Genomic DNA, 20,200 nt, shown 5'->3' with positions numbered 1-20,200 from the left:
ATCCATAAAGATTTTTGTCCGAAATTATTGTAATTATTAATTTGATCCGAGACATCGAATCATTTTTTTTAATTATATTAATTTTTGGGTTTTTTTGGTAGAATTTTAATTGTTAAATTATTATAATTATTAATTTGATCTCGTAAGATTTCGAATCGATTCTTAATTATTTTAAACTCTTTGTTGTGATGATCGGGGTTAAAATAATCGTTAGTTTGACCTATGAAATAATATGTTATTTTTTCGATTATTTTAATCTTTTATTTGTTGATTTTGTTGATAGTTTAGATTTGATATTTATTTAATAATTAATTATCTTAAAAAAACTAAAAAAAATAAAAAAATTCAAAAGTCAAAACTCGCATGGGCATTTAGTAAATTAGACATGTAGGTTTAGTAAATTAGAAATTTTTTGGGATTACATTTTTAGGATTGCATTTTTAAAAATAAGTTAGGGTTGGACCTAAATAATTTTTTTTTAGGGTTTTAGAATAATGTTCGCACATTTTAATTATCTCATTTAAAAAAATAGTTTTCTAAGATAGGATGGGGTTTAAGTCAAATTAATCCCTAGAATAAATTAGAAAATTATCCCTTTTAGATAGTTTAATTAGGGTTTTTATTAATTTTGAATTTCAATTAAAAAAAATACAAAAATACTAGGTGCATTTTAACTAGTTTGCATAATAGGATCATTTAATCAGAATTTGTTCATTAGTGAAGTTAGGTCATGAGGTGCATAATAATTAGTTTGCATAATATGCCCATTTAAGTCACTTAGTTAAAATATGCACTTTTGTAAAATAATTCTAATTTTCAAGAAAACCCAAAAAATTGTTTGCTTTGTGTGATGCAATTTATTTGTTGAATGTTTAATAATGATTGAGCATTTGTACCACCTGTGGTGTCGGCGTAGTAGTTGGGTGTTGGTTCCCTTCGCGAGAGGTCCAGAGTTCGAATCCCTATGTCGTCTCCTTTGTTAGAAAAGAACCCACGACTTATCCGGGGAGTAAGGGTAGTGGTGACTCTACTCCCTCCAGTCTTTCTCTAAGCGAAGACGACGCACGGAGGTTCCCTGGGTCACTAAAAATAAATAAATAATGATTGAGCATTTGTGTGATCACCCCATTGCATTATAGTAATTTAGATTAAAATAAATCCAAGTTGCCTGCAAAAAAATTTAAAAATAAAAAATAAAAAGAAATGGTACCGAAAGGGCATTAGAGAAATCTAGTATAACTAAGTCCCCATACCTATAGTCTTTGGTTCGTAGAAGTAAAGTAATCCTCCAATTATTTTACTTAGATGTTTAATTGACCTACCATAAACCGATTAATGGTGATTCATAGATAATAATCACTTGTTAAATATTTGAACTTTAAGTCGTGAATTGGTATGGGTTTGGGGGAGCCGGGTTAAGTTTAAAGACTTAGTAGTCCATTAACCTAAATTTAGGTGATGCACACGAAATTTAGGTTGCAACAATATTGAAATAGATTGCCATTTCATACGCTCTCATGTGCTTTGTGGTGATGTTCGTCTTGTTCCCACTTCCTTAATTGATTAGACGGCTGATGTTTTCACTAAGGCATATCCATTTAGGCGTTTTAAAGATCTTTTCTCCAAACTCTGGTTGACCTCTTCTATGTCACCTTGAGTTTGATGAGGGATGTTAGAAATGTTTATCTTCTTGATTGATTATAACTGATTTCATTTTGATAATAATATTTTATTGCTTTAGATAGTCGTCTAGAACAGCCTATAAATAGGCTATTGAATTATCAGTATTAAAAACACAAAAATATATAGAAATCCTCTTTCCACTCTATTCTATAAAGGTTTAATCACAAATGACTACACTGTTTATCCAATTGTGGGTGGGCCTAATGAGAAGTCCTTGGAATCTGTAGTGCACTCGTTCTGCTTTAACAATCAAATTATAATTAATTAAAAGCAGCTTGACCATTGCCATAGTCATGCTTTTGCTAGACAAAGTCTTAGTCTTGAACTCAAGTCGTCCTCGTAATTCTTCGCACAGTTCGAACATCCGTTTCAGAATCTAGAGCATTCGCACCTTGCAAGCTACTTACACGTCTTGATAGCTTTGCTTCTCGTTTTCTTTTGACTTCTGTCCTCTTGCACTTCCCATCTTGGGAGGTTCCATGAAACCTGCGTAACCGCGTCTGCCCTTTCTTGAACTTGTCTCGTCCCAGTCTTCACTATAAACGGTCCTGAATTTTGCACTAATATAAATTTAAAGATCCTTGAGAAAGGGGAAAGTCAAGGTAAGTCAACTCACAAGCTTTCTCTCCATGATCGTATTTCGGTGAAAAGTTGAGCAGATTTCACGCGCTAATGGACGAGAAAAGACCATACGAAGTTGTTTCACGGATTGCGCCAAAAGTTAATAGAGAGATTATGAGAGAGAGAGAGACATAGAGGAGTATTATAGAATGACTTAAGTCAAGCTCCACAGGAAATCTAATCCTATGCACGTAACGAGACACTTTGCGTATAGTGGTGAGTATTAGTCGAGTCAAAGAGTTTAGATATCTGGGCATAAGAAAGAAGAAGATAAATATACGTAGTGACTTGCAGAATTTTGCATCATGCAGTTAAAGTCATAATTCTATTTATGAAACCATAATTTATTTTCCTATAACGCCCCTACCACAAATTTAAATCTCCTGTCATTCCAAGAACTCCCAAATCGAGAAATCGCAACCCTTACTGTCCTAACCTACCTACCTTCTGGCTTGTAAAATCTGACTTTGCATTTTGGTGGGTCGACAACTGTTTTGGCGGCCCTGACAGGATGACTTGATGGTGCCAATAGCGGGAGGGGAAATTAGGGCGTGGGTAGGACATTTGGGTGACTTTAGGCTCAAGGTTTTTCGGGGTGCCTTTTTAAACGAATGGTAGTTTAAGGTATGTCTGGAGTGATTTTTATATTTCACCTTTTGTTTTTGAACTTTCAAATCTTGCACCCACACGCATTTGACTTTGATCGATGCTTTAACTTTAATAAATGTCGACATGTAGATTTAAATGTAGTGTTCTCTTTATAGATTTGAATAATGCTTTAGCTTTTAGTGGGAAGTGGAAAAAGCTACTTTTGACATTTCATATTAGGTGGCAACAGACAAAGTCTTAGTTCTTTCGCTCATGTAAATTTGTTTTAAAATGCTAAATAATTATTTTCAAAATTGGAGACAAAGTGAAGTTAGCGCACGACGTAAGGAGAACCTTCGCTGTTTTCACTACGTAAGCAAAAAAGCTACTTTGGACATTTCACATTAAGTCGCGATAGACAAATTCTCGGTCCTTTCGCCCATGCAAATTTGTCCTAAAATGAAAAATAATAAAATTTATGAGAAAACGTGAAGTGAGTGCATAATGTAAGGAGAATATTCGCTGTTATCGCTATCTCTACTTTGCCATATGTTTTGTTGTGGAAGGGTTTATTTGTAACTTAATTCACAATAAGAGCTCTCAAGTATATGGTTGGCTTTCATTTTATGCTAGAGATATATTCATTTGATAAAATATACTAAAAAGTACACGATGAGTTAAAACTGAGAAATATAATAATAAAGAGAAATGATAAATTTATTAAGACTGATTTACTACATAAATTTATTAAATTATATGTCACTATTATTAGTTGTTCAATATGACCACTTATTTAATGAGTTGGTTACAGTTCGACACATCGCTCAACATTTCTTAGACAAGTTTTAATGAACCTAGCATTGCTCTTTATTAAACCCTGATTAAGCTTGAATGTTGTTGCCCATTTTTTTTTTCCAGAGATTGGAAGTGGACATAAATCGATGTGGGACATAAAGAAATCAACATACTCGGTTTGCTCCTTTCATTACCAAATGGACTAAGTAAGGGTTTGAGCAAACCCTCATGATGAAGCATCCAAAAAAGCACTTGTCACAAGGACCATTTCAAGTCATAAAATAAATACTGATTCATCATACCCAAGTCAACTCCATTGGACCACGCACTCCGGAGTCCGGACTTAACGTCGAGACCGGTGAAGAAGATACCAAGACCTGCCAGGTTCAATCCCGACCTACTTACACCATACGAGATATCATTTTTACGATGAACGAGGTCCACTTAAACCATTCTTTGGGCAAAGAGGAGGCAGAGACTTTACTTCTTCTTCTTTTTTACTCGATGACTTTTGCATTCCATTTAATTAGATTTAATCTATAAAATATGAAGAAATAATTATGTCCACCCAAAATTTCTATATCGTAATTAGTTCTATGTTAGCCGTATTAATCACGTAATGTGTTCATAAAACAGTAAGTTTCCTCATCTTGACCCTACTTCATGTTCTTTTCATTGGCCAAAAATAAAATGATATGTTTTTAGAACCCTTCCATGGGTCTCTTGATTAAATGACTAGCCACATTTTTAATAAGTAATAAAAGTATGAAGGGGCAGCCAGTTTGGTAGCTCATTGAGCGTTACAATAAAAGTTTTATGTCCCTAACGAAATGTTCTAATGTGACTAACAAGCCACTCGACTAATAAAAAATCATATAAGTTACAATACTACATAAAAGTCTTCCTTCCGGTTCTTGTTAGGTATAAATTTGTTAATTTAAAGTAGGTTTTGTCATTGCAGCAAAAAAGAGAAAATTACCCAAAAAATCATAAACCTATTATATGTGCTAATTGAGTCCTAAACCTTTTGCAATAATGCCAATTTAGTTTATCCGGCCAAATTTAGCTGACCAATGTTGACGTGGATGTCAGTCAGTGACGACTGTCTAGCGAACACTAATGTGGTAATTTTTTTTCAAATTTTAATATTTTTTCGAATTGTTTAATTCTTTTTTTTTTCCATCTTCTCCTTCCTCTGGAGGGCTGGTGAGGGCGAGCCTCACCTAGCAATGGTGAGACTGCTATTGCCAGATCTGGCGAGGGCGAGCCTCGCTAATCCCAGCGAGATCGAGCCTCCCAGATCTGGTGAGACCTTGCCCAACGATGGTGAGGCGAACCTCGCCATGGCTAAGCGAGGCTTGCCCTCACCGGTAGCTGGTGAGGGTGAGCCTCAGCAGACGAGGCTGCCCTCGTTGGCCCTCACCTCTAGTCGATTGACTAGTTAGATGAAGGAGAAGATGGAAAAAAAAAAAGAATTAAAATTCGAAAAAAAAGTAAAAAAAAGTATTACAAATTTGAAAAAATTAAAAATGCCATGTCATCATTCGCCGGACAGCTATGTCATCGTTCACAGGGATGGCCACGTCAACGTTCGCCGACAAAATTTGGTCGAATGGATTGAATTGGCACAATTACAAAAAGTTTAAGATTGAATTGACAAAAAGAAAAAGTTTAGGACTGAATTGACATAATTACAATATATTTAAGACTTTTTTTATTTATAATTCTCCCTTGCAAAGAAGCAAAGTAACTTTTTTTCCTTCGGCCTTAATGTTAAGCTTTCTCTACATTGCGAAGAGGGTGAAGTGAAATTAGGAGAGAAATGCCAGGAAAATTCCAAATTGATGTTGGACAATTACTTAGATCACGAGAAAGACATGATGTGTATCGGTGTCTTGAATGATGTAGCATAGAGAGAAATGTTGAATTTAGCATGTCTAAATGAGTCAGTCAGATAAATAGACATTTCTTCGCTGAAGTATAGTTTACTTGGAAATGGTCAAACGATTTCGTTGTATGCACGAAACTTCTGCCTGCATGCATGCACAGAACATGTAGAACAAATACAAGTTTGCTGCAGTGCAACTAAGAGGGAAAAAAAATAGTTAGAGAAAGATAATTGGGGCAAAATTGGGGCCTTGATTGCTCTTTCCCCAACTTGTTTTAAGCATACCGTTTACTAGCAAAACCCTTGAGTGCTTGATTTTTTTTTACTTTTTACTTAATCAAATTTTGCAGCGCCTGTAATTTTAAATTTTTTTTCTTGAACTCGAGGTACCTAAAAACTGTTACAATAGATGATACTGACATTGTACATTAGTCCATCATCTTTCATTTTTTTTTTTTTTTTAAATTTGGCGAATGTTTAAATTATGTGGTTTGTTTAAACTAACATTCAGTATTATTGGCTCAAATGGCAGGAGATTCGAACTTCACAATATTTCAGAATCACGATTTTACGGTGAATGTTATTGTCTTACCCACATCGCTTATCATTGGAATTTAACTTGCCTCATAGACTATCATTTGATCCTAATTTCATTTCCTCACAAAATCTGTTTTCTTTTGCCTTTAGTGACCTTATAGCAAAGTGTGAGAGCATTTATTTGTCGATTGATACTTCCAACTTGAGTTTAGATGGATTTAAGTGGTTCAGTAATCCCCAAACGACATTGTTTTTATGAGTGTTATAACATTTTTATGTCAAACCACGCAACTTTTGTGTACTAACAAAATTTAGAAGTATCGACAGTAGTCTTATAATTTTAGATATCGGAGAATATCTATAAACAATAATAAAAAAAATGACTTCATAGTTTTTATCTTCCCAATCATTTACTTTTTAGGAGGGAAATTACAAAATCAGTTTTTTAATCCAATTGTATGGATGCTAATTTAGTTATAAATTTTTTAATTTTATCAATTCAATCATAAACATTTACGTGAAATTCCTATATAATCCTTCAAATCAATATTCATTCGACATGATCGGTTCAGTCATTGCTAGTGATCCTACGTAGTATAAAGAAAAGGAGAAAGTAAGCTAACGTATTGTTAGAAAGTTCAATTTAAAAACCTAAGCTGATGTATGGATGGAGACCACAACATGTAAATCTCATCATCAAATAATGCGACATAAATCAACATATATCAAAGTCATTATCTATCAATAGTTATATGTAGGTCAAAATCAAACCATATATATATATATATATGTCAAAATCACGGCTCACCTAATGAAGAATTTAACATAACGCCTGGGTAAATCACATGCATTTGTCAAGTGGGCTCTTTTTTTCAAAGATCATTTCATCAAGTTTCCACGATATGACCATTGATAGACAATGACTTTGATATGTGTTGATTTATCTACACTATTTGACAATGGAGGTGTAAATGTTGTTCATGCATACATGATCTCTTTTTATTTATAAGCTTAAGTTTTTGAGTTGGGTATTTTCCTTTTCTTTACATTGGCTTTTCACTATCCGATGTTATTGAAAGCAGAATATCTGAATTTTTTTCAAAATAAATAAACATTGATTTGCAAATTGATTGAATCTATGATTTCATATTGATCTTGACAACTTAGAATATTTGGAGGAATGTTGGCCGGTGGAGAATTCGCGAATGGAGCAGACATGTTGGATGCTGCCGAGATGATATTGTCAGAAGAAGCTGCATCGAGATTGGAAGAAGGCAAATTTTGGAGAGGAAGATTCAAAAGTGGATGGGTCGTGGGTTCTCTGGAAGTAAATCCGCTAGTGTCGGTGAAAAAGGGAACATGAGTCGACAATTTGATGGGGTGAAGAAATGAGAGCATCTTGTATTTCCAAAATGTAACATTTGACAAGACACAAAGACGGTTAGAGATAGGATCCTAATATCGATTCCAATCAATCAGAACCAATCACGCCAAATACACGGAATTTCATATAATCTCCTAAGTAAATCTCTAGTAGTACCAAAAGCCGGTCCAATTTGTGATATTGTGCTCATGGAATATTAGTTCGTGTCGTTATTCTGGGAGCACGCGGCGGTGCTAAGTTTCACTGCAATGATGACCACCATTAAAGAAAAGAGAAAATACAACCCGGGATAACACTTTCAAGGGAAAGATTTCCAAGTTTTTCTCCAACGCAAGCGCGTGGAAATTTCCAAGCAAAACCGACGTCCCTCTCTCTCTCTCTCTCTCTTCTCTCTCTTCTCTCCTCTATTTTTCTTCTTCTATTGACCCTTCCACGAGAGTTCGTTCTCTTGGTTTCGCAATATATATGTGACGATCTCAACACGTTCTTGTATATAACTGCAAACAAAAGCAAAAAGATACAAAAGCCATAAGCAAGTTGTTGAGAGAGAGAGATGGAGGATTTGCCACCAGGGTTCAGATTCTTCCCGACCGAAGAAGAGTTGGTTTCGTTCTATTTACGAAACAAGCTCGAGGGAACAAGACAGGCTCTGCACGGGCTTATTCACCGGGTCATACCGGTTGTTGATATCTATGAGTTCCATCCGTCGGACCTTCCCCGTATGTCCCAATCCTTGACACTGCTCCTCCTCTTCTTCTTCTTCTTCTTCTTCTTCTTCTTCTTAGGCATTTCTATATTAATTAACCTCAATATTATCATTCTCGATCCAGCTTTTTATTATGTGTATTTTCTATGCTATTTGCCCTTTTCGACTTTACTGAAACAGTGGCCTCAGATGCTTCTCATTTAAGTTTTCTTGCATTTTTATGAATTATAAAATGGACACTCCTTCGAAACGAAGTCTCTTATTAAGTAATACGAGTGTGGGAGAACATAGTACGACGGATAATAGATGATGGGCTTCACTTTTTCTGCCCTTGTCTGAGAAGAGACGAACCAACGAAAATTTGGAGCATTTAATAAGGAAGTTGTACCTGTTAGGTCCTAATTTATGGATATAAATGTACGGTTTTATTCTAAATAAGTTTAATGCGATGGGTTTGACTTTTTGTAGTATTCAGGATGTATGGTTTTCTTCTAAATAAGTTGGAGGATCATTCCATAATTTACGATTTTTATTTCCCCAAGCAGTGTTCATATGCATCCACAATATTTATGGACGGTATATAATCTCATGAACAATTTTGAACACATGCTAATGTGTTAGAACTATTTAAAAAACAGTTACAATTCCACCAAAGAAAGATTACAGATCTTTGATCCATACTCTCTATTCTATCATGAAACAAAATTCTTCTGGATCCAGAATTTGCAGGAGATCTATGCTGTGGAGATCCGGAGCAATGGTTCTTCTTCATCCCAAGGCAAGAGAGTGAGTACCGTGGCGGGAGGCCGAGGCGGCTCACGACCACTGGGTACTGGAAAGCTACGGGCTCTCCCAGTTTAGTCTACTCGAGCAATCGCATAGTGGGGGTGAAGAGAACAATGGTGTTCTATACAGGACGGGCTCCGAGCGGCGTGAAAACTGAATGGAAGATGAATGAATACAGGGCCACCGAAGGGGAGGCTTCTTCTCCTGAAGAGATCCCAGTGGTGGTATGTGATGCCCTAATCCAATGTTTATCGAAAAAACTGTACGATAATTTAACATACTTTCAAATGTTGCGTAATCTTATTCTGGACATTGTTATGCTGGAGTGGTGGCGTCACTGCAATGGTATTAAGAGTAATCAAGACAAGAAGATCCAGGCAACATAAGTGCAAGTGCTTGCACCAACCTGGACAATTTCCCTTTCGTCTTTATCTGTACATGTTCTATTATCGCATTGAGTTTTCAATCTAATACTCAACCGGTCACTTCCATACGCAAATAGATCTACGCCAATTCTTGAACCGGAAAAAATAAAATGTAATAGACCACAGCAGATTGGATTGTCTCTTTTGAGTCCTTGTTGTCAGAACACGCACGAGTCGAACAACGGCACATGACTAATGTCTCTCATTTGTGTATATGATTGCAGCCAAGGCATGAATTCAGTGTGTGCCGGTGTACAAGAAAACGAAGACCTTGAGGTCTTTCGACCGAAGACCGATGGGAGAAATCATTAGAAGCAGCCAGACATTTCAACAGAACACCATGCCGAATGATGATCGACATCCTCTAGAAATGACATCATCTCGTCGAGGCAGTTCTCCGCCCATGGAGAGAGCAAGCTCATCACCAGACAGTTCATGCGCCTCCAAAGACCTTGGGACAATTCCATTGCAAGCAGGAGGACTAGGAAGCTGTATTGACATGGAGATGCTGCCCGATGATAGCGAACTGTTCTTGCAGGACTGGGATCAATTCTGGTACTAACTAAGAAAGCTAATTTACTATGTATAACTAAACAATAGCAGATTCGCGTTGTCATAATTAAAATGGGGTAACTCTTAGTCACCTTGGTGATGCCAAGTAGATGCGTAGTTCTCTTGAATTTAATGTCTGTTCACGGTGGGCTTGTATCCTAAATTTGACCATCAATGTAGAACTAATATGAAAGGTCTAATCAACATAGCCATCTTGTGCATCAGGCTTTATTAATTTTGGAAACATATTGCCTTGAGAGCATATCTTGCTTCTCCTTTTTAGGGGGTGGCTATGACGTCTTATCTAGGAATAGTAAAGAGTTATACAAAATAGATCGACAAAGAAAATATTAAGTTCTTGTTGGGTATGTAAATATCATCATTTACCCAAATAGCTGCTTTCAATTTGCCACAGTATGATTAATTTAGTATCCTTACCTATTCGTGCATGTAACTTGTGATATTGTTAATGAATAGAAATAGAGCTACCATGCTAAACTTCATCAAAGCCAGCTAACTTCTAATCACAGTTGTGACTTGCGGAGTTCTTGGACACAATAAGGCAAACACATAATGTAAGGTTCTACATAGCTATGTAGCACCTTCATGCAGAAAAATATAAAGCAATACTTTAGTTTGGGTAGATTTTTAAAAGTAGTGTCGGGCACTCAAATTCAATAATTAAGGCCTTTTATGGAAAGTTTTGTTGTTAGATAAAAGTATTATGAAGTTCTTGGAGTTCAATGCCTATTTTTTCCGAGTCAACAATTCAAAGCAACTGTTGTTATCTACTTTTGGGCAAAATACTTTAGGAGTACATAACTGCTTTTCAAAATATTTTCAAACTTGCAATATTATGAACTACAAATATTGCTAGAAGTCTTGAAAGTGAATGACACTCTAAATATGTCAAATTATTTTATACGTTGTTTTTTTTATTTTGTCGAAATATTGTTATCTTTCTAATGCCTAAATCCCCCATATACATATGAGATCCACTTCTACGTGAAAGAGAAAATGGGTCCAACCTACGCAATTAATACTTCTTGAATTAAGAAAAGTAAAACTCTATGGATTAGTCTAAGTAGCTAGTAACATAAAAGATAATAATTATAGTAAGTTCTTCTAAGAAGTAAGTATATGAAGTGCGGCGTAGAACTTGATTGGTTGGTAAATAATCCACTCATTTAAAAGCCATCTGTAGATCGTCAAATAACTTAATATAGCAAGCTTTCAAAGTACTCTTAGAATATGAAAAAAAAATTCAATGAGAAAAATTATGATTTAACGATCCACTTTTCCATATTTTTTTTATTTCCACTTTATTGAAAATTCTCATGAAATTCATTAGAAAAAAAGCCTAAAAAAGTACAATCAAACCACGCATAAAGCTACACTTGTTAGCTCGGAAACACATCTTTTAGGTAGAGATTAAAGAAATTAGTAATTTTTCAATTATATATATTTATAATGCTGAACTAATTCAACTAAATTGAGAGAGACGTGCATGTACTACCCTAACAGACAGATTTTATATGCCTTTGATGGAAAGTGTCATAAAAAAATGAGGAGGCAGGGAATGTTTCCTTGCAATTGCTGTGAGGCCCGCTGTCATGGCGGTGGTTGCCTGCATGGGGTCCGCGCATTTTATTCGAACGAACAAACACGTGCAATTTCAGTCGATATTTCACCAAAAATTGGTCGATTTCCTTATATTTCCATAAAATAAAGAACAAGTCTTCACAATTAAGTAGCATCGACAATGATACGCAACGCGCGCGATACGTTGTTTAAAAAATAGAGAACTCTAACATTTTGAGACATGTTATAAATTAAATAAATATTTTTATATACAATAAATTATCATTAATTTGATTCAAATTTATAAATAAATAAATAATAAAAAAAGCCTAAAATGAATTTACACTAAAAATAATAATCCACCATTTATTAAAATTATTCATTATTTTAATTTGACAATTTCAATTCTATTACAATAATCCATAAAACTTAGAGAAAAAAAAAACAATTCACATTCTAGACTCTTGAATCAAATGAGTTGGAAGAAAAGAGAGAAAAAAAATTGAGAGGTGAATTATATATGACGGGAAGTGAAAGTTAGAAGAAAAGATAAAACTATATTTTTCTTCTTTTCCAATTTTTATTATTATTATTATTAATTTTTTCACATATATATATTTTGACGTACCATTTATTAAAAAAATTTAAAATTGACCTGGCGTGTTGGAATCACATGTCGAAATTTCGACTCGAGTATTGAAGAGTATCGGGAAAGTTAATCAAGTGTCCGATTTTTTGATATGTGTTAAGTGTCCGAGAGTGTCGGACACATAACGAATATTTAACATGGTGTGAAAGCTCTTGAAGAGTGTCAATACTTCCTAAGGTGTAGGGGCTAAATTGTGGCATATTTAAAGATAATAAAGATTAAATGTGCAACTTGCCTATGCAAACAAAAGGGAGACGAGATGACATATATTGTTCTAGTAATGGTGCCTAATAACAACATAGAGAAAATTCCAAATGAGAGTCCAAAGTGCCATCAATTTCTTAAATAAGGATCTCAAGTAAATCATGTCTCAAATAAAGGCCTAAAGTGCTTTTTTTTTTTTTTTTTTATATTTTAAATAAGGGTTTGAAGTGGATCTTATTTAAAATAAGGGCTTGAAGTGGTCATGTAAGTCTCAATGAAGGACTTGGCCTTCAAGGGTATTTCCATCCTTTAGTTTTTCTTATCTTCTTATTTTTTTTTCTCTTTTTCTTTTTTTCTTTTCAAAAAAAAAAAAAAAAAGGCTTAAACTAAAGAAACAAATTGAAAAAAGAAACACAGGTGGCCTGTCCCTCCCGCCTATATTTTCTTTTTCTTTTTTTTTTTTTTTATAGAAAAGAATAGAAACAGAAAAAATTAAACAAAATAATAAAAAGTAAAGAACGAAAATGCCTTTAACCAACCGATGAGGTTAAGTCATTCTTTGAAATTGATATGGCACTTCATGCTTTTATTTGATACAAAATTTACTTCAAGCCCTTCTTTGAAATAAGATTCACTTTGGGCTCTTATTTGAGTAACCGAGGGTACTTTGAGTCCTTATTTGGAATTTTTCCCCATATTATTGTTACATACAATCCTATTTTTTACTCATATAATAGGTGAATACTAGACTGGTCAAAATGAGTAATTCAATTTTGAAGAACCTACCTCAAATGGATTTTAAACTTAAAGGCCAAAATAGATGGATCTAAGTGGGATAAGTTTAGAACTCATTTTCAACCCACTAAGCTCATCCACATACTCTCTCTCTTCAGCCTTGTAAATATATTTTTAAAAAATCAAAATTATTTTTCTTTTTCTTTTTTTCCTTCCTTTTTCCTTTCTTCTTCCCCTGCTTCCATCTTCCTTGGCCAATGGCCAGCCACGATGACACCCAACTAGAAGAGAGGTGAGCTCGTTGGATGCTGCAAAGCTCGAGCTTGCTAATTAGGTGAAGCCAAGGCCTCGCCAATCTAGCAAGACTCAAGCTTATGAATCTAGTGAGGCTAAGACCTCGCCGGCCATTGCCATGGACGGCCATCACTTGAAGAAGAAGGATAAAGAAAAAGAATTAAAAATTAAAAGATCAACTTTTTATAAAATAAAAGAAATAAAAAAATTATTAAAAGAAATGCGTGGAGGAAAATCAAATAAGATTTTTCATACCAAACAGTGGAAAACATTTTTTAATTTATTTTCAAATTTCAGGTAAATGCAATTAAAATATTATTATTTTCCTAGAAATTAACTTCCTAACAAACGTTTTCAAGAAAAAAACGGAGGCTCCATTTTTGAAAAAAATTATAAAAGTTGTCAACTAAATTTTTATTATGAAAGTGTTTTAGTAATACCATTTAAAAAAATCATAAAAAACAAGCTTTCCTAGATTTGGAAGTATTTTTAAAATATAATATTTGAAAAAATCATTAGAATGAGTTCCTTAATTGACTTAAATATAGAAGTGTAAACAGATTAATGAGTTAATTTGTGTCGGACCATTTAAGACTAAATTCAAATTTGGCCTGACCCGATCTATCTATTTAAAAGGTCTAGGTGAGTACCTATCATTTAAAGGTAATGAAGCTGTTGAGTGCTTTTGATAAATCTATACGTAATTGCTACATCACATGATATGAGAAATAGGATTCTAGAAAAAAAAAAATCTGAGAAAGAGTGAGAACACCCGAACTTGATAGCAGAGACTTTCCACGAAGAAATCGTCTTGTCGATCACTGAATTCAACCTGCTGTTCGACTAAGAATAAATTAATGGTCTAGAAATCCTAGTACTTATCTAAGAAAATTTAATCAGACATATGACTTTAGCAGAGTAAGGACCCCGAAGTTCCGTAGACGTGAAAAGTCGAGCATTGATCGATACGACAAGTTAAGCTATTACCCCCAACAATATCTTAAACCTCTAAAAGGAAAAGATTAAGTTGAATAGAATTTTTATCCGGTTGTCTACATTTGTACCCTTGAATTATAAAAAAGGAAGAGTTAATGATATGAAATATATCAAATTGATACATTTATGATAAATTTACTCTTCATTAATTTCTATTAAATTATTGAATTAGATGATACATAATTGTTGACGGATACACCAGGTTGAGATTTTACTTTCTGTTTATCACAAAAATACTATTTTTTTTGTGGTGTTAATCTAATTTACTGAAACTAATGAATGAAAATATAATAATTTGGGATTTTTAGTGATTAAACAAATTAATTTTAGGTAAATATGTCATATGTGTACCAGTTTGAAGAGTTTTTTGTAATAAAAAAAAAGGTAATTTCGGGTAAAGTTGTTATAGACTTACAGTTATGTCGATTTGGGGTCATTATGATATTAACCCAAAAAGGAATATATTTCATCTTTTCGCTTATCAAATTCTTCAATTGATTTTCATGTTAAAATTATATGAAGTGCAATAATTAAAGACATCGGCCTTTCAATCACGTTTTAAATTTCGTCACTTATAGCTTGATTTCTTATAGTTTTGAAATGTGCAAACGAACAAATAGGGTCGCCTTACTTAAAAGTACTTTCACTGAGTTAATTCGCAAGATGAGAGGAAAATAAAAACTTCACACACTAACAGGTAGTAGAAATACGGATCGATTTTAAAATCCAGCCTGTGTATCATGTGAAAATTCATATAATATTGTAGTCAAATCTATATGGGTGTGAAGCAAATCAATCGTGTTCGTGCCGTAATTGGTTTTCAAATATGTGAGGTTGGCCCTTATTAAAGATCGAATTGAAATCTGTTGCGCACTTTTGCTGACTTTAACAACCCAAATATAATTAATTAAAAAACAGCTTGACCATAGTTGTGCCATTACTAGACAAAAAAGTCTAGGCTCAAGTCGTCCTCGCGATTCTCCGCTTGGTTCCACCATCCGTTTTGGAATTATTAGAGCATTCACACTCTGTCCTGTTGCATTTCCCATCCATGGAAGGTCGCATGAAGCATCCATAACCGCGTCACTATGAAGAGTCGTGGATTCTGCACCAATAAAAGTATTGAAAAACCTTTGGAAAAAAGGGGAAACCAAAGGGCAAAGTCAACTCGGAAGCTTGACCCAGTTCTCTCCATGATTGTGATGTGGTGCAAAGTCGTGCAGATTCCACGCGCTAATGGACGAGAAAAGAGCATCGAGTAAAAATATTTTTCATTTATTTATTTTTATAAGCAATAGAAATAATTATTTTTTTAATATTCATTTATTTATTTTTCACGAAAATAAGTACGTCCTTAAATGCAAATTCTCGCGTGCTAACTATTGAACCGACATAATGTGCTCACCGCGCATGGATTGGTGCTCCCTGTGATGCCACCGGTCGAAATCGTACCTCTCTTGATTCCTCAGGAATAATCCTATCGGGTGATCCCCTCGACGACTTTTCTTCACCTTTCCATTCAATATCTGTTTCCCCCTTTGATACGGTTCTTGTCTAGGATAGGAGCGCGACTTGTCCTGTTAGATTAACAAGCGGAAGCACGTGATTGCACCTCTTTCTTTGCTTTTGATTTCTTCTGCGTCGTGTTTTCTTTGTCAATACTTTGACGATAACGTTTGTGGACTCTTCTTGATGGTGAATATTGATCCCCCAAGAATAATTCCCTCCCCAATAGTATCATCGAAAGACCCAAAAAAAGAAAAAGAAAAATAACTAAGCGAAAATAACTTTCAAGTGATTGGCCATTTATAACATTTATTTTATCTAGGAGAATTCAATCTTTTTGCGATATTGGAGAGTGATCTTGGCTTGATGGAGAAACTTAAATTTTATTTAATATCTCGAAAAGGGAAATTAAAGAATATCTAGATAATTATAAATTTGGGAAATATATATAATTAAAAAATACTGAGTTCAAAATGAATGAATATACTTGAAATGACCATATATAGTGATTTTTTTTCTGCTGTAGCGGGATCAAGTAGTGTCTGAGTTAATTTTCGTGTACCTTAATGAGATGTCCGACTCCCTAGGTGATCTTAAGGGCACATTCCCTCAATATCGGCCTAGTGAATTTAGGATTTAACTTTTGAAGAGCTCTCAATGGAGCTTGAAGTTGAGACAACCAAAAGAGTAGCAAATTTTATTACCATGTCAAATTACAATTTTTTTTTTTTTGTATATGCTATTTTGAATTATCATGTGACTTTTTATGCTCACTGATAACTCCTAAATCAAGTTCTTCCATTAAGTTCATGAGATTGATACGATTGACACATGACTTCATTATCTTCAACAATCCCATGCTAGAGAGAGATTTCTCAATAGGGCTTTAGCATGGACACATGTATGATAAAGAAGTATATAATCTCTAGCAATTCAAAACTTGAAATACCAATTTGATCGACATAGGGGAATTGCATCAGGGGACAACATCAAGATTTTCGTTCTAAAGTATTAACATTAATGCGTGTAATTATCAAATAACATGTAGATACTTATATTAAAAAAGGTACGCTGCAACTCACATACTTGTCTTGCAGAAGTTCACCTACTTATTCTCTCTGCTCAGCTCCTTCTCCCTTTTCCTCATTTTCAGATATTGAGCTCATTGTTTTAAAGCAAAGACTGGTTGAACTTTCTAAGCAGAAGGGCCGGAATGATGGATAATTGCCAAACCCATTAGCCGCTCCCTGGTCATAAAGCTCTCGAGCACTCGCACGGTAAGAAAACTCCTCTGGTCTGCAGCGAAAACTTGTATCTTTGCAATGATAAAAATTGTTGGCCGGTTACGGATGAGCCTCTGTGCATCGTGGAGGCTTTATCTTCGTTCTTGACTTGACCTGGAGCCAAGCCAAGGACAGCATTATCAAGCCCCATCTAATATTCAATCAACTAATCAGGTAGAGACACCTGTTGGCCTCTCTCCGCCAATCCCTAGCCATGCTCGCCCCTATATAAACCCTCGTGCATTTCTTCATTACCCACCAAGTTACTACACAAGTACCATCACATAAAGAAATCACACAAAACCAAGTTCTGAGCAAACCCTAAGCATGGCTCGCTCCCATGCCATTTGCATTTCCTCCGTCCTCTTGCTCTCCCTCTTCCTCACTTGCGCCAATGCTGCCACTTTCGATATTAGGAACAATTGCCCCTACACGGTCTGGGCTGCGGCAGTCCCAGGGGTGGCCACGGCTTGACCGAGGCCAGTCCCGGAGCCCGAACGTCAGCCCGGTGAAACAAGCCCGTATCGGCCCCGGACTAACTGCCAATTTGATGCGGCCGGGAAGGGCAAGTGCCGATCGGCGACGGCGTGGCGGCGTCCGTGAATGCACATCATTCGGCCAGCCCCCAAACACCCTGGCCGAGTATGCGTTGAACCAGTTCGGCGGCAAGGACTTCTTTGACATCTCCCTGGTCGACGGCTTCAACGTCCCCATGGACTTCAGCCCGACCTCCAATGGGTGCACCCGTGGGATCAAGTGCACGGCCGACATCAATGGCCAGTGCCCTGCCCAGCTGAAGGTGCCCGGCGGTTGCAACGACCCCCGCACCGTGTTCAAGACCGACCATCTTGCTGCAACTCCGGAAGCTGCGGGCCCACGAATTTCTCCAAGTTCTTCAAGGATAGGTGCCCCGATGCTTACAGTTACCCTAAGGATGATCAAACCAGCACTTTCACCTGCCCTGGTGGAACCAACTATAGGGTCGTGTTCTGCCCTTGAAGTAAGAGTGGAATCGTAGGGAATACTCTATAGGAGACCCTATGCCGAAATAATGGTGCTCAAGTTAGTTTGAGCTAGTGTACTTGCATGAGTGTATTGCCTCAAGCTCCTCTATGTATGCAGCTGAGGCAAGAACAAAAGTTTAAGGAGTTGAATAAATGAACATCTATAGACGCTCTTAATCGAGCAATTTATATGACTGTTTAGTTTTCCCTTTTCTTTGGGGTGTCCATAGCTGTCTCGCCTTTTTCTTCTTGGGATGTTGGAATCGAAAGCGTGCAGAGCCAGGGCGACACTTGGATAAAAGAGACTATTGTTTGTAGATAAATAATAAAGGCTTTAGGCCGCACTTGTGTAAAGATGGGTTTTACCACTTGCTCTACTTGCATTTGGAAGATTAAACCACCGACTTCGTTTCAAGATAATTTATGTGTATCGCCAACTTTGTCATTTGGGAGATATCATTTTCATAGCACGTATTCGAACAACGCTCATGGTGTTGAATGAGACAGGCACAGATCCTAGGTAAATGCAAATTGAGTGGAGGGTGCAAGAAAAATACTCCTTGCAAATTAATCTATTGTACATTAGAGTTCCACGTCTCACTTTTAAAGGCAATCCTTCAACGAGATATTGAGAGAAAATAATTAAAACATTCCAAAAAATAAATACTTTATGGGAAGAGCTACAGAAAATGTTAGGATCATCAATAATTGCTAATTTGCAACATTAAAACTCATCAAAACTTATGCTATAAGAAATAATACTTTTATGTTTTTTGGTTGAACACAAGTAATAGTATTGATTGATTGATGCAAGTACAAACCCTAATGGGAAGCAAATGAGTGGAGAGTGCAAAAATAAGTACTCTTTGTAAGGAGAATAATAAATCTGCTGCAAATTAGAGTATTATGTGTCATTTGTTAGGGATAATTCTTAAGAAAGAGTTTGTTATTACAAATTTACATAGGAAAAAAAGTTTTTGTTGACAATTCTTGATAATTCGATATATAAAAGGCAACGAGAGCACCTATAATAGTGATACATGATGGAAAGAGGAATTATTCGCCACACACATAACATCCACAAGACCTAGTCAATGTCGTCCAACTAGGGAAAATATGTTCACAATGGGCTGACTTTATCGATTCTGCTACATAAGAAATTTTGAGCAATCTAAGTGCTATATGACTGGACTAAGATTGGCACTTTTACATGGGTATTCAAACAAGGACACGCACGTAGAAGGTGGTTGTCTTTTTTCAAACATCCTAATATCGATCACTACTCTACCATTTGATTGGATCGTTTTTGTCCATGGAAAACTGATCTCAATATGCGGTGTCAAAGACCATGTTTGGAGGTGAAATCTATTTGGTGAAGCAATCTGTTTTAAGGGGTGTTTGATTGACGAAGTCAAAGTAACTTTTTTTTTTGCCAAAATTTTATATCGACCTCAAATTTCGGAAAATTATGAAAAAAAAAATATCTGTGAACCTTGGCGTGAACGTTTATACATATTTATGAAAATTTCAAGTGCTCAAGATTCAAAAATGTCAAAGTGCATGCACCGTAAGATTTAAAAAAAAAAAAAAGAGTCATAAGTAAAATTCACTCTACGAAAAGTAATTACGTGTCCACATTTATATACATGTTATGAACATTCCTGGTGTTTAAGATTAAAATAAGTCAAAGTTCATCCATTGTAAATTCTGCAAAGAGACTATAAGTCAGAACTAAAATTCACTCAATAAAAAAGTAGTTTTTAGTCGACATCGAGTTGAACGAAAAATTAGAATTTAATAGATAGACATTGTGAATATAATTTTAATTCCATCAGGATTTTTTTTCTTTTTGTTAAAGATCCCTTGTAAAACAAAACAAAACAAAATAAATTATTTGTGTCGTCAATCTTACTTGAAAATCAATTTCCGCATTTTCAGTTTGCCACTGTTTTCAGGATGCACCAAAAATATGTTTAACTATTT

At 35.3% G+C, this 20,200-nt stretch overlaps 2 protein-coding genes across 2 annotated transcripts; both read left to right on the top strand.

Moving 5' to 3' along the window:
- The first annotated feature begins 8,008 nt into the window (after positions 1 to 8,008).
- On the top strand, positions 8,009 to 10,175 carry LOC104447521 (NAC domain-containing protein 90). The gene is given in 4 exon segments (XM_010061250.3): positions 8,009 to 8,215; positions 8,923 to 9,212; positions 9,638 to 9,662; positions 9,665 to 10,175. Coding segments are annotated over 4 exon segments (792 nt in total). The 5' UTR covers positions 8,009 to 8,049; the 3' UTR covers positions 9,976 to 10,175.
- Positions 10,176 to 17,486: 7,311 nt separating this feature from the next.
- Positions 17,487 to 18,430, top strand: LOC104443133 (thaumatin-like protein). The gene is given in 5 exon segments (XM_018872265.2): positions 17,487 to 17,677; positions 17,679 to 17,737; positions 17,740 to 17,800; positions 17,802 to 18,058; positions 18,061 to 18,430. Coding segments are annotated over 5 exon segments (666 nt in total). The 5' UTR covers positions 17,487 to 17,540; the 3' UTR covers positions 18,213 to 18,430.
- Positions 18,431 to 20,200: the final 1,770 nt, after the last annotated feature.

This window comes from Eucalyptus grandis, chromosome 4 (genome assembly GCF_016545825.1).
Source record: "Eucalyptus grandis isolate ANBG69807.140 chromosome 4, ASM1654582v1, whole genome shotgun sequence".
Classification (NCBI taxonomy): domain Eukaryota; kingdom Viridiplantae; phylum Streptophyta; class Magnoliopsida; order Myrtales; family Myrtaceae; genus Eucalyptus; species Eucalyptus grandis.
Note: the sequence above shows the minus strand (reverse complement) of the source record. Positions and strands in the feature narration are given on the sequence as shown.